Source organism: Kogia breviceps, chromosome 11 (assembly GCF_026419965.1).
Source record: "Kogia breviceps isolate mKogBre1 chromosome 11, mKogBre1 haplotype 1, whole genome shotgun sequence".
NCBI lineage: Eukaryota > Metazoa > Chordata > Mammalia > Artiodactyla > Physeteridae > Kogia > Kogia breviceps.
In genome coordinates, this window is record NC_081320.1 from 23,872,761 (window position 1) to 23,895,539 (window position 22,779).

The 22,779-nt window shown below is 37.7% G+C and overlaps 1 protein-coding gene across 2 annotated transcripts; it reads right to left on the reverse strand.

Moving 5' to 3' along the window:
- Nucleotides 1-969: 969 nt before the first annotated feature.
- On the reverse strand, nt 970-18,453 carry MOB1A (MOB kinase activator 1A). 2 transcript variants are annotated; one of them, XM_059079898.2, is made up of 6 exons: nt 18,155-18,453; nt 14,481-14,647; nt 9,225-9,318; nt 7,425-7,558; nt 3,444-3,607; nt 970-2,120 (listed from the first exon to the last, which is right to left on the reverse strand). In XM_059079898.2, the coding sequence occupies exons 1-6, from the start codon at nt 18,166-18,168 to the stop codon at nt 2,043-2,045; spliced, it is 651 nt and encodes a 216-aa protein (XP_058935881.1). In that variant the 5' UTR covers nt 18,169-18,453; the 3' UTR covers nt 970-2,042. The 2 variants fall into 2 exon arrangements, with proteins under 2 accessions (XP_058935881.1, XP_066863437.1); XM_067007336.1 differs by having other exon boundaries at nt 14,481-14,644; nt 18,155-18,400.
- Between the last annotated feature and the right edge of the window lie 4,326 nt (nt 18,454-22,779).

Sequence of the window (22,779 nt, forward strand, 5' to 3'; positions counted from 1 at the left end):
CTACTACTGTCCTAAATGTGGCCATCTTTAGTTAGTTTTAGGGCTTAGTCATGAAGAGAGGGAGAATTTCTACCACTGCAAATAAATGGAGAAAAGTGAGAACCGTTTTGTTTGATGATATGTGAAATATTTGAAATGATGAAAGTACAATCCTAGGTGAGAAATATTTCATTCTTTGCATACTTAAAGCCAACAGTGTTCAAAGTCAAGAGTCAGTAACATTCTAGGTGGCATGTAAAAACCTTCTTTCTTGTTTGGAAATGATCAACATAAACATACAGAATGCCTGACAGGGACTTTGGATATTCTTAAAATGTGGATTATGGAATGTTTCATAGAGGGCTTTTCTCTTTTCTTTCATAAGGGATTTTTCTACTCTTTACTTCCCAAAGCAACGATGTACGGTTTCAGCCTAAATCAGATAAAATGTTTTGTTTCCTTTAAAATTCTACATATATTTAAGAATTTATTGAAATTGGATTATTACAAAAATGGAGTTTCTAAGCAATTCTTTTCTTTACATTCTAGTGGAATAATAAAAATAAAAATAAAACCCTATCAAATTTAACCTTAACCAAAGGTATCAAGATGGAAGATGGTGAGTACTTTGCAAAAAAAAATCATAGCTCTGAAACAAAGAACGTTGATGAAATTAAAGTGTTGCCAGTCTGGCAAGTCTTTAGTAATATGTGTGCCTCATTACATTTTAAACAGTCTAACTCTTAGAAACCTAAGGAAAATTAGATCTTTTCTTCACTAAAGGAGAAGATTCTTTTTATCCCAATAGAAACAGAATAATTTCAAGTTTTAATACAGAAACAAAACAGAATAAAATCCCAATCCATCCTCTATTAACAGAATGAAGTTTTCTTTTTTTTTTTTTTACTTATCCCATTTTGTCTCCTTTAAACATATTACCCCCCCTCACCCAACACACACACACATTAAAGAACAGGCAGCACATCAAACTTTTAGCTGGGTTATAAAATGTGTACACCTTCAAGGTTTTTTATTGTGGTTTTCCTTACGTTTTACCCTTATTGGGATAAGGTTCGTGCATTTCTACTTAACTAAGTCTCAAGTCACAATAAAAACGTATAAAAGTAGTTTCTTTTTAAAGGAAAACTCAAAATAAAATAGTCAAGTACTCTGAGTACTTTCTTCCATTCTCCTATCTAAATTTTAAGGCCTCTGAAACAAAGATGAATGAAAATAATGGTTTTTGAGACCCAAATTTGTCATAAGTTTTTGGAAGTTTTCTTTTCTCAGCCAAAACCTACATATTAAAATTAATCTGAATGAAGCATTTCAAAATAAAAATCTGCAAGACGATCCTTAGATGCCTTAAATAGGTTTATGTAAATAAAATCCCAAATAAAGATTAAAATAAAGATTAAAAAATAAAGTCCTTTTAGAAATAACTTTGGTTACTCCCATACCACATATCATATGATGATTTAAACTGCAATCATGGATTTTGAAAAAATATACATATATATAATCTTACCTATAAAAACACTAGCATACAAACTTCAAACTACAAGGCTATCCAAAGTGACACAAATGTTCTAAATCTTAAGGAAATTTTAGAACACCTCTTCTATTTGTAAAATAAAAGCAGAATAAAACTGATCTGTGATTGCATTATAAGGAAATTTGTTCTGGAAACCTGATAATAAATTATTGGAAATTCTTAATATCCATCATGCTGTCACCTGAAACAGAGTCAATCATCTTCTTCAGTAAAAGAATAAGTAAATTAATAAACTACAGGTTAGTCCTCACATTCTACAACCAAGTATGGCTCTATGGCAGTTAACAGCAGTGGTCACACAGTGCCTCAGATTCAGCTGTGTCCCGAATTTCTCACTCTGAAGGTATTAGGCCAACCTACCTTTGGGACAATTTTATCAGTAGACACAAACAATAGGTGTCTTTTTATCTTGTTTTCTTAAAGTTTGTATCACTAGTCTATAACAGAAAGCAACGAGATAGCTCTAGCAGTAGATGAAGCAAGAGGGTAACTGTTCTAGAAGAAAAATTTATCTGTCTTTCGATCCAAGCTTCTCAATTAATTCCTGAAGAGGTGCCAACTCACGCCTATCAATCAGATTAAACTCCTAAAATAAAGAAGAAAAATAAAATTTAAAAACAGATCTAAAATTAAAACTCTATAAATGTCATTCAGAGAAGGGCTTCCCAACCCTAGCTTTCTGAAATCCAAAAGAATGATGAAATAATCTCTATGAACATTTTTAAATGGGGTCATTTTTACTCCCTGCTTTAAAATACAGGGGACTTAATAAATAAGCAACTGTACATATTAGCATGATCCTGTGTAAAACCAAAATCGTATAATGTTTGCATTTACACAGAAATTATATGAAAACTATACACTGAACCATTGATAGTGGCCTCATCTGGGGCAGCAGACCTTTTACTTTCGTATATCTATATCTATACTCTATCTATGCCATGCAATAATCTCAGAAGGAAAACAAAGAAGAGAGCACAGTACATTCTCCTTTGTGTGGTACAAAGAATTGTGACATACAATATCTACCATAAAACTACCTGCTTTCCCTCCAAAATATCTAGAGGGACATATTTATATTTTATATATAGAATTATATATCTCGAAGGTTAGGCTAATGAGTCCCTATTCTTTGATATCTTTTTCAAACAATGTGAATATTTTTTTTTTTTTTTTTGGCGGTACACAGGCCTCTCCCGTTGCGGAGCACAGGCTCTGGACGCACAGGCTCAGCGGCCATGGCTCACGGGCCCAGCCGCTCTGCGGCATGTGGGACCTTCCCGGACCGGGGCACGAACTTGTGTCCCCTGCATCGGCAGGCAGACTCCCAACCACTGTGCCACCAGGGAAGCCCAATGTGAATTATTTTGACTTTAAAAAGTTCTAATTCCAACTAAGGACCCATAAGGAAATAGGCCACACCTCTGAAGGGGGTGGTTCTTTTTGAAGTTTCTAGCTGCTGGCTTTGTAAAATTTGGCCTGAAGTGGACTTCTGGAAACTTAACCCAAGATAGTAGCTAGTGAGTTCTTCCAAAAGTTTCTCTTTTAGGCATAGACATCTCATGAAACAACCCAACCACAGATGTTTTTCCATGGCATCCCTTTACCCAGAAGTGGTGATGGAACAGGAGGGTATGGACAAGCTTTCTTGACTGTTTGGTGCATCTTGTCATACCTTAACCAGAGACCTGGGGCAGGTCTCTCCAGAGGCAAAAGGTCCAAAATGGGGGTAATGGTTTCTATGCTGCTATGCACATCAAAGAAATAAACATGGAAAAGGGAACAAAACACGAGAACCCTGTGTATAGCTCTACGTCTATAAATAAGACTCTAAAAATTACTCTATATTAACTACCAATCCAGATATGTCCAGGTCAAAGGACACAAAAGTCAACGCGGTTCAACTTACCTGAACAAAGAAAATAAAGTGCTTAAAGGAGGTGTTGAGGTGGGCCTCCTCCTGCAGCTGCATCACAGAATCAAAGTGCTGGTGATAAATATGGGCATAAACCCTGAACAGACGCTTTAGAATGGTCTTTGCCACAGACATGAAGTTTTTAGGAAATGGGACACCTGTAATATAGGTATGTATCAATCAGTCTTTTATCAATTCAAGAAAAATAGCAGAAAAGTTTAGACGCTGCCATGAGCAACTCCAATACACAAATTCACAAATACAAGCCTATCTCCATTTTTTTTAAAAGGCAAGGAAAAAAAAACCCCAAACCTAAGTATATGAGGTATCCTCACATACCACACTTTTCCTGACTGCCTTAGAATAGTAGCCACAGGTATCAAGTTATGCAAGATGATGAGGAATCAAAAAGTTGTTTACTACTGGCAAGTTTCTTCCTAAAATTAAATGCAACAAGTTTTTTGGTTTTTTTTGGCTGTACCTCATGGCATGTTGGGATCTTAATTCCCCAACCAGGGATTGAACCCATGCCCCCTGCATTGGAAGCATGGAGTCTTAACCACTGGACCACAAGGGAAGTCCCAGAGAATAAGTATTTTTGACTATAAATAGAAAATTTTTATTTTTCACAATTTTCAACTCTAAAAAATTTTTTTTACACAAACACATACACACTCAACCAGGACTGGAAACTCTCCCGAGCAAAAGAAAAAAGAAAGGCACACTTTGAGTCATTATTATCTACTGTCCACAAATAAAAAGTATTTCCTCTTCTGAAGTACTCTGAAAAGCCAGTTTTCCTTCTTAAACTAGGAGTCCCCAACTTTTTAATTTTTTAAAGTGTTATTTTCATTTTCCTATAGTCTAAGAAGGGGAATAATACTTTCTGTAAAGGGGAGGAATGGCACCTCCCTATTTTTCAAAGAATATAAACACCTCCTTAGAAAAGAACTGGGAGAGGACTTAGTCATCTCTCTCCAAGCAGTGCAGGTGGGGATGTGACTGGTTGCATTTCTGAGAATTTTGGGTGACAAGACCAAAGTTTCTTAGAAAACAGGGACAATACAACTGGCACTGAGTATAGTTAACAAATACATAAGAAGGCATCTGCTTCCAAAATAACCTAGATTAGTTGGCCTTAAAGGTCTGTTCCACTACACTACTCTTGAATATATTCTTTTCTCTAATCTTTCAGAAAACAAAGGCTGTCACTTTCTCCTTCCCTGCATTTTGTATTCTTTATTTCTTAACCAGTCCTTAATAGCTTGAAATTTAGTATAGTTTGTTCTTGTTAGCTGATGTGTGTGTGTGTGTGTGTGTGTGTGTGTGTGTGTGTGTGTGTGTGTGTGTGTGTGTGTCCCCATCTCCCACCCTTAGTCTTGGTAACAACTTGCCTTTTCACACATTATTCTGGGGCTTATGGACATGTTTTTTCTGGACTTGGTCTTATATTCGTGTACTGAAAAGATGGATTTTTAGGTCAAATCCTTTTTCTCTCAGAATTTGCAAATGGGCCCCATGCTATTAAAAAGAACATTAATAAGTTGGATATATTTATTTTAAAATGAATAATAAACAGTTTTGTCTAATAAGAATAAATAAGTAAGATCTGGATAATAGCCTAATGAAGGGGGAAAGAATTCCAGAACATTAGGATAAAATACTGAAGAATTGGGAACCCGAGGAAAGAGAATAATGACAAAAGTATTCTTTACCTCCATAAGAGGGAGACTTTAATAAAGAAATACAAGTGATTTGTTTTAATCTAAGCACTTTCAAAGCTGAATTTAACACTCAAGAACACCCAATACACAATAAAGGATCTATGAGAAAGGAAACAAAAGGTTTTATAGAACGGAAAAGTTGACCAAAAACAAACAGACCAAACATAACAACATGATATAAATTTTTCTCCTGAAAGAGCCTCTGATTAGACTTCAAAAAGGAATCTGCTATGTTCTGAATGTCTGTGTCTCCCTCAAAATCATGTTGAAATTCTAACCCCCTGGGATGATGGTACTAAGAGGTAGCTTAGGGCCTTTGGGGGTGATTAGGTCATAGGGCAACTGCCGTGATGAATAGGATTAGTGCCCTTATAAGAAGAAACTCGACAAAGATGATTTCCCTCTTTGCCATGTGTGAATACAACAAAAACACTGCTTTTTTGATATCTGTAAACCAGCAAGAGGACCTATGACAGAACCTGACCATGCTGGCTCCTAATTTTGGACCTGCAGACTTCAGAACTGTGAGAAATACATCTCTATTGCTTATAAGCCCTCCAGTCTCGTATTTTTTGTTATAGCAGCCTGAACAGACAAGACAGAATCCAACAATACGTTGTTCATAAGATACCCTTATACTGAAAGTGACAAGGACCAATCACATCCATGAATACCAATGCCAAAATCTTAATCAAAATAGCAGAAATTAAAAAAATACTCTTGCAGAACATTAAAAAAATGGAAAAAACCTTATGATCAACAACAGATACTAGAAGAGTATCTGATAAAACCCTATAACCAACTTGATTTTTAAAAATTCACATACCTCTAACCAAAAGCAAGATTCCTACTTAATGCTGAAATACTAGAAGCACTCACATAAAAGTAAACAAGAAAAGGATGTTTGCCATCATCACCATTAATCAGTACTGCTCTGGAAGTACTAGTTATTACAATTAGATAAGAGTTACACAAGTAGTATATTTATCAGAAAAGAAGAGGTGAAATTAATATTATCTTAGTATGATGTAACTATATACTTTAAAAACGCAAGAAAACCAATCCAAAAGAAACAATCAGAACTGTTTTCCTATATACTAAACAATAACCAGTTAGAAACCAGATTATCAATAAAAACATTAAGTGCCTAGGAATAAACTTGAGAAATCTGAAGGACTAGCATAAAGTAAAATACAGAACTTTACGAGAGGAAATAAGAAATAATTAAAAGACATGAATAAATGAATATGAATTGTTCTTGGATAGGAAGACTCAGTATTGCCAAGAGAATGAGAATCCCTACATTAATCTACGAATTGAATGAAATCATAATAAAAATCTGTTGTTTTTTTTTATCTTGCAAAATGTTTCTAAATTCTTTGGAAGAACAAATTTTCCAGTACAGCTGTAAGTATTCTGAAAAAGAAGAGCAAGGAAGAGAGACTAGCCCTACACGATGTTCAAAGATACATAGCCATGGTAATTAAAACAGTGTGGAATTTCTATAACGATAGATAAAGAGATAAAAGACTCCAAGATATATGTCAATTTGGTGTATACATATGATAATGAGGGGATAAAAGACACATGTATTCGATAAATGGTACTGGACAAACTAGCATTTATAGTTGGAAAAAAGTAAAGGGACCATTGAGAAAAAATTCCTGACAGAACAAAGATTAAAATAAAATGTAAAAACAAAACCACAAAAGTACTAAATAAAAGCATGGATGAATATTTTATAATCTGGAAGTAGGAAAATCCCTTCTAATCACTGTATTAAAATCCAAACATCATAAAGGGAAAGATTAACAGGTCAAAATAAGAATATTATACATAGCAAAAAATCCTCATAAACAAGACAATAAGGCAACCCAGGGAAAAAATACACACAACATGCATGACGAAGAGCTAATAACTTTAACATAAAGAAATAGAAAAAGGATATAAAGAGAAAACACACAAGGATCAATAAACCAAAAAATGCTCAATGTTATTGATATTTTTTAGAATGTACATTATACTAGAAATTTATTTACCCATATTGGAAAAGATGAAAAACTGAGTAACAACTAGTACTAATGAAGAAACACAGGCAGACACAAACATGGCTGGAAGGAGTATACATTTACAATCTTTTTGGAGAGGAATCTGGCAGTCTTTATTACATTTTTTATAGTAATAGAGCATTAAAAAGACAATAACACATTTATCATTTAAAAAGAAAATTAGTTCTACAACATTAACTCACCAATTTTAGAAGGAAAAAGAGTTTCATCATCAAGTTGATCCTGAACCCAAGTCATCAAATAGTCAATGTATTTTGGTGCAGAACATTTGATCGGCTTTTTAATATTAGTACCATCTGCCCAATGATATTCATATCTGGAGAGAAAAAAGTTTTAGTGATAAAGTTTTCAAAAACATGTTGCAACTTGTAATCAAAGTAGGTTCACAGTTTGTCAACAGAAGTTATATATATAGTACTATAGTATAGTATATATATTTAGTAAATTACCTAAAGTTCTACTGAAGATTACTTGAGAGTTCCCTGTAGAAGTACAGTTGACCCTTGAACAATGTGGGTTTGAACCACACAAGGTCCACTTACAAACAAATATTTTTCAATAGTAAATACTACAAGATCCATGGTTGGTTGAATCCGTAGATGCAGAGGAACCATGGATGTGGAGGGCCGACCATAAGTTACACTGTATTCTGAAATATGATGGTAATAAATGGAAAAGAAAAGGAAGCCAGTGTGGCAGCTGGCCGTGCCAGAATCTGTTTTACAACACAGCCCTGAGAAAGACAAAGGAACTACATTCCTGTCTGTTAGACAGAGGGTGCTGAGGACTGGGTTAAGGTGCTGATGGATCCACCACATTCTGAGCTTGTTGGCCATTAAGTAATCATCAACAGAGACAAGATTATAAAACCCTGTTTCTTGGAGAGGGTTTTGAAGAAACAATCTTAGGCATGCGTCTTTTTCTACCTCACCTTTGCTGAGCTAGAATGATTAATAAGACTTAATCAAAACTTCACTGTGTGAAGTATTTAAGCCAAAGATAGTTTGAGGAATAAAACTTAACACTTCACAAAATAAAAAACATCTCTCCTAAAATAACATATTAAAAATAGGACTCAAACTCATTGGGGCCCTTTCTTTCTTTTACATCTATAGCAAATTCAGAAAGGGCTATTTTTTCCCAAGAGGTAAATATCTTGCTATCATCACATAAAATCAATAATTTGTTCTAGGGGCTTCCCTGGTGGCGCAGTGGTTGAGAGTCCGCCTGCCGATGCAGGGGACACGGGTTCGTGCCCTGGTCCGGGAGGATCCCACGTGCCGCGGAGCGGCTGGGCCCGTGAGCCATGGCCGCTGAGCCTGCGCGTCCGGAGCCTGTGTTCCGCAACGGGAGAGGCCACGACAGTGAGAGGCCCGTTTACCGCAAAAAAAAAAAAAATAATAATAATTTGTTCTAGGAAAAAAGGTCGGAAGGACACACTAAAATGTTAATTCCATCACATCTTAACTTTATGGGTGATAAAGAGTTCCATCTCTTTCTCAACATTTCTAGAACTTTATGATAGTCAAAAAGATTTTAATCTAGCATCTTTAAGCCAGATAACTAAAGCAGCACAATTTGGAGGTAACTAACAGTAAATAAGCACAACAATAAAAAAAATCAAATATTAAAGGGTCAACTAAAAACTCTTCCAAGAAATTAATTTAAAAACCAGAAACAGAACCATAAATGTTAATAAAATTGAAAAAAATAACTTTTGTAAAAGATAAACCTAAGTCAAATTTCTTTACTTTCAATCCTTCTACTGAATATTCATACTTAATATAATGCAATTATAAAAAATCAAAATACTGGGTACCACATGCCAAAGTATTTAATAACTAAAAGCTTATAGGTAAACTTTTTGTTTTCACAAGCAAATGGGTAAGAAAAACAAGTCTTTATTATTTAATTTATATCAATTGGTGATTAGCTTTATTTGGTAATAATTCAAATACCTATATAATAGCCAGTATATGTACCTTGGACCTGCAGACATGACTGGACAGCTTGCTTCAGTGCAGAATTCTGTGATAGTTCCATATAACATGTTGATCTGGTTGAAGAAATCCACAGCTGGAAAGATAATGGCAGAACTGTGTGAAAATGTCTGTGTAAACACAACAAAACATCAGACCTCTCAGTTGGAGGATTCAGCCAAGAATCCTCAGGAGATTCAACAATCCAGGGGCACTATAAATTCTCTTTCTAAGTTGTTACACCTAAGTAAAGTTAACTTTTAATATACATTCACTTTTTTTTTTTTTTTTTTTTTTTTTTTTTTTTTTTTTTTTTGCGGTATGCGGGCCTCTCACTGTTGTGGCCTCTCCCGTTGCGGAGCACAGGCTCCGGACGCACAGGCTCTGCGGCCATGGCTCACGGGCTTAGTTGCTCCGCGGCATGTGGGATCTTCCCGGACCAGGGCACGAACCCGTGTCTCCTGCATCGGCAGGCGGACTCTCAACCACTGCGCCACCAGGGAAGCCCTACATTCACTTTTAATATACTAAGCTTTTAAATAGCCTGTAAGCAGGAAAATAAAATATTAGGGATAATTCTAATGTAATGGTGATTATTACATTAGAATATACAATTTGATCATATACAAGCAAATGAAAAAATCCATTAGCTTCTTACCAGTCTGGATCAGACAATATCATTTGTGCTGGGAAAGAGAAAAAAATCGTTGTGGAATATACTGGGAGGGAGGTGTATCAGCTGTGTCAGGCATTTAAAAAATCTAGTTCATCATAAAAAATTGAGACCTAGTGCATACTGAGGACATAAAACAGACAGGAGATAATGTCCCTTCCTCTAGAGTCTCCAGCTAACAAAAGGGACAAAATTAAAAGAGAGGAGTAATACAACATATAAGAAGATAGCATACAAAGGCCAACAATAAGTGCTAGAAGAGTTCAGAGAAAAGGCAACATCTCGAGGAGCTGAGATAGTCAAGGAGTACTTCCTAAAGGAGCTTCAGCTAGATCTGGAAGAAAACAGAAGAGGAAGGGGGTAAGAAATGAACTTAACTGAGTGAAACATATTACTCTGTGCAAAGAGAACCACATAAGCCTTGGCAAGCTTTTTAAAAAATGTCTTAGTTCCCCATCTAAAAGACTACCTAAAAAATCAACTAGGGCTTTTCCAAGTTTCTTAGAAAACAAATCAATATTCCACCATGTCAAAAGGAATTTTATACAAAACCCCCTCACTTATAAACCTTCCTCTTAAATTAGTCATGTTTCTAAGAAAGTAATACTTAAGCATTCAATATTCATTCAAAACAAAGAGTGTGCCCAGATGGTGTGCTGGTTTATTGATCTGTTCTCAAAATACAGTCCAGAGAGCCCCTGTTTCAGAGGGGAATCTCTGAGGTCAGAAACATTTTAATTGCTCTGAATTTTCACTCTCTCCTCAGGAGGCACAGTGGAGTTGTCCAGAGGCTCCATAATGTATGACATCACAACAGACTGAATACAGAAGCAGACAGGTGAATCCAGCCAACCTCCTATTAAGTCAGACATTAAGATTTGCAAACCTGTAAAACAATGCCACACTTCTCACTAAAATCTATTTTGGAAAATAGTCATTTTCATAAAAATATATTTATGTTAACATGTATTTTAAAATAAGTATTTAAACTTGCTCAGTTTTAATTTCTAACACAGTATCAATAAATATAACCCACATAGTTAAAAGCCCTTTAAGGTTCTCAATAATTTTTAAGAGAATAAAGGGATCCTGGAACCAAAAGGTTTGAGAACAGTTGATTACAGCATTAAGTCTCAAAGAAAAATCGAAAGCTGAAGAAGGCCAACAGATGCCTTCAGAATAAAAGATGATATACAGATGGCCAACAGACACATGAAAAGATGCTCAACATTGCTAATTATTAGAGAAATGCAAATCAAAACTACAATGAGGTACCGCCTCACACCAGTCAGAATGGCCATCATTAAAAAGTCTACAAATAACAAATGCTGGAGAGGATGTGGAGAAAAGGGAACCCTCCTACACTGTTGGTGGGAATGTATCAATAAATTGGTGCAGCCACTGTGGAAAACAGTATGGAGGTTCCTCAGAAAACTAAAAATAGAGTTACCACATGATCCAGCAATTCCACTCCTAGGCATATATCCGGAGAAAACTATAATTCAAAAACATACATGCACCCCTATGTTCATAGCAGCACTATTCACAATAGCCAAGACATCGAAACAACTTAAATGTCCATCAACAGATGAATGGATAAAGATGTGGTACATATATACAATGGAATATTACTCAGCCATAAAAAAAGAACAAAATATGGGACTTCCCTGGTGGTCCAGTGGTTGAGACTCCGCACTCTCAATGCTGGGGGCATGGGTTCAATCCCTGGTCAGGGAACTGAATCCCACATGCCTCACAGTGCAGCCAAAAAAAAAGAAAAAAATAATGCCATTTGCAGCAATGTGGATGGACCTAGAGATTATAATACTAAGTGAAGTAAGTCAGAAAAAGATGAATACCGTATGTCATCACTTATATGTGGAATCTAAAATATGATACAGGGGCTTCCCTGGTGGCACAGTGGTTAAGAATCTGCCTGCTCAGTGCAGCGGACACGGGTTCGATCCCTGGTCCAGGAAGATCCCATGTGCCGTGGAGCAACTAAGCCCGTGTGCCACAGCAACTGAGCCTGAGCTCTAGAGCCCGCGAGCCACACTACTGAGCCCACGTGCCACAACTAATGAAGTCCCCACGCCTAGAGCCTGTGCTCTGCAACAAGAGAAGGCACCAGGATGAGAAGCCCTCACACCGCATGAAGAGCAGCCCCCACTCACTGCAACTAGAGAAAGCCTGCGCACAGCAACCGAAGATCCAATGCAGCCAAAAATAAATAAATAAAATCAATAAATTTTAAAAATAATAAAAATTTTAAAATAAAATAAAATATGACACAAATGAACCTATTTATGAATCAGAAACAATCATGGACATAGAGGACAGACTGGTGGTTGCCAAGGGGGAAGTGGTTGGGGGAGGGATGGAGTGGGAGGCTGGGGTTAGCAGATGTAAGCTTTTATATATAGAATGGATAAACAACAAGGTCCTACTGTATATCACAGAGAACTATATTCAATATCCTATGGTAAACCATAATGAAAAAGAACATTAAAAAAGATATATGTATATGTATAACTGAATCACTTTGCTGTATAGCAGTAATTAACACAACACTGTAAATCAACTGTACTTCAATTTAAGAAAAATCAAAAAAAATAAAAGATAATAATTTGAATAAGGTTACGAAAAAGGGGTCTTTTCTGAATAGATAATATGTCACATGGTTCCAGTGAAAAATCTAAGTTCCAACCACTCCAACTTCCCCCCTACACAGGTAACTACTATACTAATTTTTTCTGTGTCATGCCCCCTAAGTTTCTTTATCCCATCTAACACAAAAGATAACACATTACATAGTTCTACACCGGATTTTTTTTTCTCTTAGTAATATGAATAATGGCTTTTTAATGAGTTGAAAAAAATAAAATTTTTCTTAATGTGGCTACTAGAAAATTTTAAATTCCATTTGTAGCTCACAATATATTTCTATTGGACCACACTGACCAAGGCAATGATTATCAACAGTTGAATACCACATAAAAAGACAACTAGACACTATGGAAATATCTACACTATTGGAAGTATATACCACCACCTACAAAGTAGTCTTAAACAAAATCAAACCTGAATCTGATCAAAGCTCCAAATCTGTTCTAACATGGTAGCCACTAGACACACAGGGCAATTTACGTTAAAATGAAGTTAAATTTAAAATTCATTTCCAGTCACAGTAGCCACATTTCAAGTGCTAAATGGCCACAGTGAAGATATACAACATTTGCCCAATCACAGAAAGTTCTCTTGGACAGTGCTGCTCTAGATTTAACATTTACAGGAAATAAAAGAACAAGATAATGGACGTCTTGGGGATGTTATCAAGAAAATTCATTCTGTAGAAAGCAAACTGGTTTCTTCAACAACAACAAAAAGAGCAAGGAAAAATAACTGCAATGAGGGGCAACCTGTGAATTAAGAGATTCAAGAAACATATGTACAGACCTTGTTGGATCCTGATTTAAACCAACCATATATTTTTATTCTTTACTTTCATAAAAATATTTATTTATTTGGCCGCTCCAGCTCTTAGGTGCAGCATGCAGGATCTAGTTCCCTGACCAGGGATTGAACCCGGGCCCCTTGCAGTGGGACCGCGGAGTCTTAACCACTGGACCACCAGGGAAGTCCCCTTATATTTTTTAAAAAAGAAACATTTATAGGACAATCAGGGGAAATGTGAACATTAACTGGATATTTGATAACATAAAGGAATGATGGCACTGTCATTACCTTTAAAAGGGGAAGTTCTTATCTTTTAGATACTGAAATATTTATAGATAAAATAATATGTCTGGGATTTGCTTCAAAATAATCAGGGTAGTGTACAGAAGCAGCACAACTGGCCATGAATTGATAATTGTTGAAGCTGGATAATGGATACCTGGGAATTCATTCTACTTGTTTCTCTACTTCTGTATGTTTGAAAATTTCCATTAAAAATTTTAAAGATTCCTGGAACAACTAAAATTCCTAATAGACTTAAACCCTATCATCCAGAACTGATCTCATCTCAGAAATGATAGACACTAATATTCAAATCTCTAGCCTCAGCATATCCTTCCATGTCATGCCCTTACTTCTTGACTTCAGAGTGACTTTCAGCTCATGGGTCCCTCTGTTTTCTCCCAATCTCTCAATTTTCTTCTGACTACTCCTAACTCACAATAATCAACTGACTGACCACAGCAACTGCACTTGACTTTTCTGTATACACAGGCAGATGAAAGCTGCTGGGAGTGGGGGCACAACTATGAAGATGGATCCCTACAACGTCATGTCCACCACAGCTTTATCAATCTTTCATTAGACCTTACTCAGCAATTCAGACCATTCTCCTCAGAGATAACCCAAAAGTACTCTTCATTTCTCCTCAGGTCTCTCTATTTAACCACACAAGCTACAATCAGGTACACACTGAAGAGAACACACTTTGGATGTATTTGTACTTACATGTTTCTTTATAGATAATCTGTTTTACTAAGACAGCTACACCCATAAGAAAATTCATTAACAAAAGGATTTTAGCAAAATCTTCTTATAAACCAGTAAAGTTGAAAGTTCCTAAAACTTACTGTTAACCGCAATCCATTCATTGAGGTCCTCTCCCTCTGGCAACATAACAGCTTGTCTCAGATTCCCACTTCCTAGAGTTGCTTCTGCATGTTTTAAGAGTTCATACTGATGAGATCCTTCAGGGATATTCTTCTTTGGTTTGAATGTTTTAGAAGAGCGGCTACTACTGTTAGGTTAAAAGTAAAAGTACATCAATTCTTAGGACCGGAAGCAGAATGACAATTTTAGGCATATAAATTGTTTTGAAATTTAAAAAATATTCCCTGAAAAGTGCCAAGATGGGGGGTAGGGGAGGAGAGAATAAACACAATAAAAGAAAGAGTTAAATTTTTTCCCCTACATAGAAACAGGATTAGCAGCACAATTTCACATAGAAGGCAATTTTACTATGCCTCATGAAGCAGTCTGGTGTAACAGAAAGGGCACCTTAACCAAAAGAAGAAAAAAACGTGGATTCTAGTTCTTGATCTGCCAGTAACTCTGACTGCCTGAGAAACCTAACCTCCTTTGGCCTCAATTTTCACCTAATAGTGCTGTGAGAGTGTTGGCTCTAAGGTTCGTATAGCTCAAAAATCCAGTTTTCTTTATCAAAATATTTGTGATGCCATCAAAGCAAACCAGAGAAGTAGCACTAACATTTCAGAGTTTATAGCAGGGAAAATAAATGAAGACAACTGGTTTTGTGTGCGTGTGTGTGGGGGGGGGGGTTATTCCTGTCTCACACCATTCATAAGGAAGGTCTTCCTAACATGACACAAAGCCCAGAAAAAATGGACAGCAAGGAGACAAGAAGACAAGTAGCAAAAAACGGTACTTGCAACATATATTAAAAGTATTAACTAAATTATAAAGGGCTTTTATAATCTGTTAAGAAAAAGGCAAAGAATGCTTTAGAAAAATGGGCTAAGGAGATGAATACACAATTCAGAAAGAAAAACAGAATGACAAATGAACATATGAAAAGCTGTTCAATTAAAATTAGATTTATTTTTCCTTAACCTGAGTGTCAGAAATCAGAACAATTACATTAAGTGTGGGCTAGGGTAGAGAGAAATTAGTACTTTAATTCGCTAATGGTCAAAGTGCGTTAACATTTTAAGAGGGCAACAGGGCAATATCTATCAACACTGAAATGCTTCTCAATCCATCCCTTCTACTTCTAGGTGTCTCTCCTCGATATGGATAAGGATGTGTTTCCCAAGACTGTTTTTAATAGCGAAAAAATTGGAAATGATCCTAAAGCTTACTGGTAGAGATATGATACATCTATATCATGGAATACCATACAGTAGTTAAGAATAACAAGATAGAGGTACTTGTATTCACACCGGTAGATCTCAATACTTGCTTAAACATATTACAGAATGAAATGTACAGCAGAAGCCCATTTTTTAAATGCATAGAAAGTGTCACCCATCAAACTGATAGTGGTGATTACTTCTAGGAAGGGGAAGGGAATAAAACTGAGGACTTTCACTTTACCTGAGTAATTTGAATTTTAAATAAGACTGATTATGAAGTAAAAAGGAGTTCTGAAAACAATAAAAATCAAATATGGAAAGTTTGTGTTTAACATGATAAAGAGCTAAATTTAATAAGGAAGTACTAAATTAGAGGGAATGGCCCTTTCAATTGAAACAAGCTGTGAATGACAGGTAGCTAAATATTTTCCGTACTTAGCAAGAAATGATGTCTCAAGGTTCAGTATGATCTTCATCTAAATTAAGACTTTTGTGCTTCAAATGGCACCATCAAGACAGTGAAAAGAATCCACCAAGTAGGAGAAAATACTGCAAATCATAGATGTGATAAGGGACTTGTATCCAGGATAAAGAATTATTACAACTTAAAACCAAAAAGACAACCCCATTTAAAAAATGGTCAAAGGATCTGAATAGACATTACTCCAAAGAAGATACACTAATGGCCAAAAAGCACACGAAAAGATGCTCAACATCATTAGTCATTAAAGAGATGCCAATTAAAATCACAATAGGGCTTCCCTGGTGGCGCAGTGGTTAAGAATCCGCCTGCCAATGCAGGAGACACCGGTTCGAGCCCTGGTCCCGGGAGATCCCACATGCCGCGGGGCAACTAAGCCCGTGCGCCACAGCTACTGAGCCTGCGCTCTAGAGCCCGCAGGCCACAACTACTGAAGCCCGTGCGCCTGGAGCCTGTGCTCTGCGACAAAGAGTAGCCCCCGCTCGCCGCAACTAGAGAAAGCCCGCGGGCAGCAACGAAGACCCAACGCAGCCAAAAATAAACAAAATAAGTAAGTTTAAAAAAAAAAAAAAATCACAATAAGATACCATTTCACATCCACTTAGGATGGCTATAACCAAAAATGCAATTAACAAGTGCTAGGGAGGGTATGGGTAAATTGAAACTCATACAGTGCTGACGGGAAGGCAAAATGGTGCAGTGCTTTGAAAAAGTCTGGCAGTTCCTCAAAAGGTTAAACAGTTACCATATAACCAGGCAATTCCCAAGAGAAAGGAACACATACGTACATCCAAGTTTATAGCAGTATTATTCATAATAACCAAAAGTGGAAACTCAAATGTCCATCAACAAAACAAAGTAAAAGAAATAAACAGCCTCACATTTAGGTCCAAAAAGCAAATAAGAACTGTGCATCCACAAACAAAGAACTAACAGAAAAAAAAAGACTGGGGAGGGGGTGGTTTCTAGTAATATGGAAATTTGCAATTAAAATATAAATCATAAAAGATTTTTTGATATTGTAATCATACTCTGAAGACTGTACGCTTCAAAGAATAATCCAAAGGAGGGGAAAAGCGATTTAGACAAAGATAGTCTCAGTAGTCCTATTTTATAATAGCAAAATACTATAAAGAATCCAAACTTCTCACAGTAAGAAACGGGGTACACTCTGGTTATGAAACACTATTTTAGATGTCAAGTATGTGGGTGATGCCCATAACTGAAAATGGATTATTTATTCGCTCATACAATACATATTTAAGCAACGTGCTAGGTAAAGAGAGCCACCTGAGAAAAATAAAGTGCTAGAGCAATGCTTCTCAAACCTTAATGTGATGAAGAACCATCAGAGAATTTACAAACTTTCCCATTGAAGGCTCATTTGGGCCCAGACGTTATCTCTAAAATAGGATTCTACTGAGTTAAAAAGAAGTTAGTTAACTATACAAATTCACAAAGTGGGCTGAATCAGAATTGGATGCAAGGCCCGCAGCTTAACTTCAGCGGCGCTCCCACATTTTCCTGGGGCGGCATTTTTCAGCGGGGGTAATTTAATACTGACGATAGTAAAGCTGGACGTACGGTGGAGTAAAAAGCTAAGTCAGCATATGCATCGTTACTAAAAGGCTCGAGACTCGAGACAAATTGAGACCCCCAGATCTTCCCTCTGCCCTCAGGTGCCCTCGGGCGGAAAAGTCTGGAGACACTACCGGCCTTGGGGCCTTTCTACTCCCCAACCTTCTCGCTCCGCTTCCTTTGCCTCGACCTTCATCTCCCTCTGCTTCTGCCCACATCCAAGCCCCCCACCCCCCCGTGACCCCGAGCGCGGGCAAAGCAAGCGCCGGGCACCCGACCCCGGCCCCGGGGACCCGCCCTCGCTTCAGGCGTCCGTCCGCCCCGCCCGGGCCTCGGCCCTCAGCTCTGGAGCCCTCGACCGGGCCACACTCACAAGAGGAAGCTCATCTTCTATCCTCGGAGGGGAGGGGAGGGGCCGCTGGCCCCTGCCGCGGACAGGATTCGGAGCCCGCGCAGGACCAAGGGGGAGCGGAAGGTCCTCAGCCAGCGGACAGCAGATGCCCGCGCCGCCGCTGCTCCGAGCTAGGACCCGGCCGGGGCAAGCAGGTGAGAGCAACTGCACTCGCCTCGCCCCCCTCCCCCACCTTACAGACCCAAAATGCGGAAACAGCAAAATCTCGCGAGCTAAGGCTTCGTTCTGCTCCTCCCAGCTGAGAGGGTCTCGAGAGGCCCCTTTTCGCACCGCCCTCTCCTCCGCCTCAGCCAATCAGCAGCCTCTAGGCCGGGACTTCCGCTCCCGGAGGCGTGGTGGAATTGCGGTCTTCAGACTGGAAGTGCGGCTGAGCTTGTGCGTGGTTAGAATTGTTGCTGATGTCTTGCAGCTGCATAGATGTCAAGGGGCCTCTGTGAGCGCAAACAATTTTTAATTTTTTTTTCCGCCGTGCTGTGCTACTTGCGGAATCTTAGTTCCCCAACCAGGGATGGAACGTGAAATGGCCGAGTCTTAACCACTGGACGGCAAGGGAATTACCCAAAATTTTTTTACAATTTTAATTTGATTTTTAAGTTGAGCTCTAACTCACATAGCATAAAATTCACCCTTTTAAAAAGTACGCTCCTGTGGGTTTTGTGTGTGTGTGTGTGTGTGTATTCAGAGTTGTGCAACAATAGCCATTATCTGATTCTAGAACATTTTTTTCCATCACCCCAAAAAGAAACCGGTACCCATTAGCAGTCCCCATGCCTCCCTCCTCCCAACCCCTAGCAACAACTAATGTACCTTCTTTTTATATGAATTTGCCTAATCTGGATATTTCATGTAAGTGGAACCACACAATATGTAGTGTTTTGTGTCTGGCTTCTTTCACTTAGGTTTTTCAGATTCATCCATGTTGTAGCATGTATCAGTACTTCATTCTTTTTTATGGACGAACACTATTCCATTGTATGAATATACCATGTTTTGTTTATCCATTCATCTGTTGATGGACATTTGGGTTGTTTCCACTTTTTGGCTATTATGAATACTGTTGCTGCGAACATTCCTGTACTGGTTTTTGTGTGGATGAATGTGTTCTTTTCTTTTAGGTATATGCGTAGGAGTGGCTGGGTCATATGGTAACTATATGTTTAAACTTTGGGGTAACTGACAGATTGTTTTCCAAATTGGCTGCACCATTTTACATTCCCACTGGCCAATATCTGAGGGTTCTGATATTTCCACATCCTTGATAGCATTTGCTATTATGTATTTTTCTGATTATAGCCATCCTAGTGGGTGTGAAGTGGTATCTCTTGATTCTGATTTGCCTTTCCCTGTTGGCTGATGTTGAGAATCTTTTCATGTGCTTATTGGCCTTTGAAACAAATACATTTTTATCTTCCTTTAAGTTAAGTCAGGCCTCCAAAAGACCATCTGAAAAAGGGTCCTGGTCCAATAACAGACTTCATCCACTATCTCCACAACATTACCATTTCTTTTGTTCCTGAACACCAGTCAGTCCACATTCTGCAGGGTGCCTGCCCTCCCACAGAAAATTCTCTCACCAAGCTCTCCAGTGTCAGTTTCCAAATCTCACAGGCATTTTTCAGTCATTATCTTACTTGCCATTAAGTTCTATCTGGCCCATCCCACTAGACTCCTGATTTGATTACTGATTTGATTTTTCATGAACCTCTTTGTCCCTCCCTGTGATCTGGCTTCTATAGGGTACAAGTAGGGCACAGAGAAGGGGAAACCGTGGCCAGATATGTTGGTAATAGTCTACTTTAGCCAGGATTGCTTGGATGCAAGTGACAGAAACCCACACTGTTCATATTTCCGTCAGAACTATCTTATGTTTTCTTCCCCGCTAGACACTGAATTCCTTTGGGGGCAAAACATAACTTGTTTATTTGTCATCGCCAGTGCTCAGCACAAGTGCCTAGCACACAATAAATGCTCAATGAATGAAGGGTGATATAGACTGGAATTCCCAGACTAACAGAGGAGATTGACACAGGAACAAACGGTAATTAATGCAGTATTACCAGTACTGATAAGATGAAAGGTAGAGGAATTCTAGGCTTTTTATGACTTGGCCTTTAGTTTTCTAGTTTTCTAGCTTCATTTCTCAAGGTGGTTTTCCAGCCAAACAACTTCTTGCTGTTTCTCCAATAAGTCCTGGGCCTCCTTGAGTCCATGCTCCTGTGCTTGCAGTTCTTTTTGCCTGGAATGCCCCAACATCCACATCTTACCTTGTCCTTCAAGATCCAGCAGGAAATCCTCTTTCCTACCTCTGAACTCTTGTAGCCCTGTATCTATTGATATATCTTTCTTATAATATAATTATAGTTGAAGTTAAAGAGTAGTATTTGCATATTTAAGAGCTGTTTTGTTAGGTGGTAGGACTTTGAGAGTTTATGTTCTTTTCTATTTTTCTGTATAATTCCAATTTTTCTCTATAAGCAAATACTAATATTAATTTCTTTCTTTCTTTTTGAAAAGAGAAGCAAGATAGAATAGTGACTAAAAAGCTCATATTTTCGAGGTGACTATTTGTATTTGGACCCTGCCAGTGCTACTTAATAACCATAAAATATTGAGTATTTTCATAACTTTTTGCCTCAGTTTTCTCATTTGTAAAATGCGGGCAATCTCTTAGGGTTGTGAGCATTAAATAAGGTATAGAACTCCCTTAGACAGTTCTAGAACATATATTTACTCAATCAACGTTTGCTATTTAAAAAGGAAGAAATTTTGACATATTTTATTACCTCGGTTGGATGACCAGCTTCTTGAAAGCAAATCCCTGACTTACTTATCTTTGTATTTTAACTGTGCCTATTGTGGAGCCTTTTATGAGATATTTAACAAATAGAAATGTAGCAAATATTTGCTAAGAAATGCAACTGAATATTTGGCTAAGTATTATTTTATTTATTTATTCATTTTTTGGTGGCACTGTGTGGCGTGTGGGATCTTAGTTCCCTGACCAGGGATTGAACCTGGGCCCTCGGCAGTGAAAGCACAGATTCTTAACCACTGGACCTCCAGGGAATTCCAGGCTAAGTATTATTTTAGACCAATTTTTTTAAACAGATGCAGTCCCTGAATCTCAGCAGTTCTTGTGTAGCTTAGGAAGTAGTTGCACCTGCTTTCCCAGAGAGTACATTCTCACTTTTTGTTGTTGTTGTTTTTAACCTACCTCATATTTTCTCAATGGGGAACAATCTTTGATCAAATGGCAGTAAAATGACCAGGTAAGGCAGTACATATTTTCTGGAAGGGATGGAAGTGCCTGGATTCTTCCCCAAAATATTTTAATAAGGAAGCCATGTGGGAAAACAACAGAGATATTATATCACGAGGCTACTAGAGTGAGAGCCACAAGGAAAGTCCTATGCTGGTTCTGTAACCTTGGCTTCTGAGAAAGAATGCAGCCATTAAATGATAGAGAAGTGGTTTAAACTGGAAACCTCTTCATTACCCACGTGTTTTCTATGAGAATTTTTAAAAATTAATTAATTAATTAATTTGTTTATTTTTTGGCTGCATTGAGTCTTCGTTGCTGTGCGCGGGCTTTCTCTAGTTGCAGGGAGCAGGGGCTACTCTTTGTTGTGATGTGTGGGCTTCTCACTGCAGTGGCTTCTCTTTGTTGCAGAGCACAGGCTCTAGGCACGGGGGCTGCAGTACTTGTGGCTCACGGGCTTAGTTGCCCCGCAGCATGTGGGATCTTCCCGGACTCGGGCCCGAACCCATGTTCCCTGCATTGGCAGGCAGATTCTTAACCACTGCGCCACCAGGGAAGTCCCTATGAGAATTTTTATATGGTATTTTCAGTTTGTTGTACACGTTCTCTCTTTCACACACACACACACACACACACACACACACACACACACACACACACACAATTATTCTAGAAAGGTGCAGTCAAATAGAAACAGAGTTTGAGCCACATAAGTAATTTTAAATTTTCTAATATATATATATATATATATATATATTTAAAGCGAAAATAAAAAACCCGAGTGGAATTAATCCTGATAATATATTTTATTTAGCCTGATGTATCCAAAATAATGTGATTCTAACATGGAATCAATTTAAACATTTTTAATAAGATATTTTACTTTTTTTTGCAAAACCTGATATTAATGTGTTTACATCTACACACAGCTCAGTGTGGACTAGCCACATTTCAAGTGCTCAGTAGCCACATACGGCTAATGGCTGCCATGTTGGACAGTACAGTTCTAGATCATCTGTGTGATCCTCTCATAACATACCTTCATTTTGCTTGCTCTTTTTGGTATCAAAGTGCCAGTTGTCATGATCTAATAAAACATTAACAGAAGCAAGCAATGTGAAAACAATGCATCAGTACCAACTGACAGCCACATGACACGCCGTGGAATGAAGAAACCAAGAAAAAGCAAAATTGGGGGAGAATCAAGGATAGCTCAGCAAATGGTGGTGCAGGATGCCCAGTGCAAAAGAATTTACCCTGTATCTGTCACTACCACATTCATGTTGCAGGTGATTTTATTTCATCCAAATATTCCCTGTCACATTAA

What these genes read in the sequence shown, in the direction of transcription:
- MOB1A (XM_059079898.2), bottom strand. An exon ending in TGAATGGATTGCGGTTAACA is followed by an intron (nt 9,319 to 14,480) that starts GTAAGTTTTAGG and finishes TTATCTTTCCAG; the next exon opens with CTGTGGATTTCTTCAACCAG. An exon ending in GTCATGTCTGCAGGTCCAAG is followed by an intron (nt 7,559 to 9,224) that starts GTACATATACTG and finishes TTTTCTCTCCAG; the next exon opens with ATATGAATATCATTGGGCAG.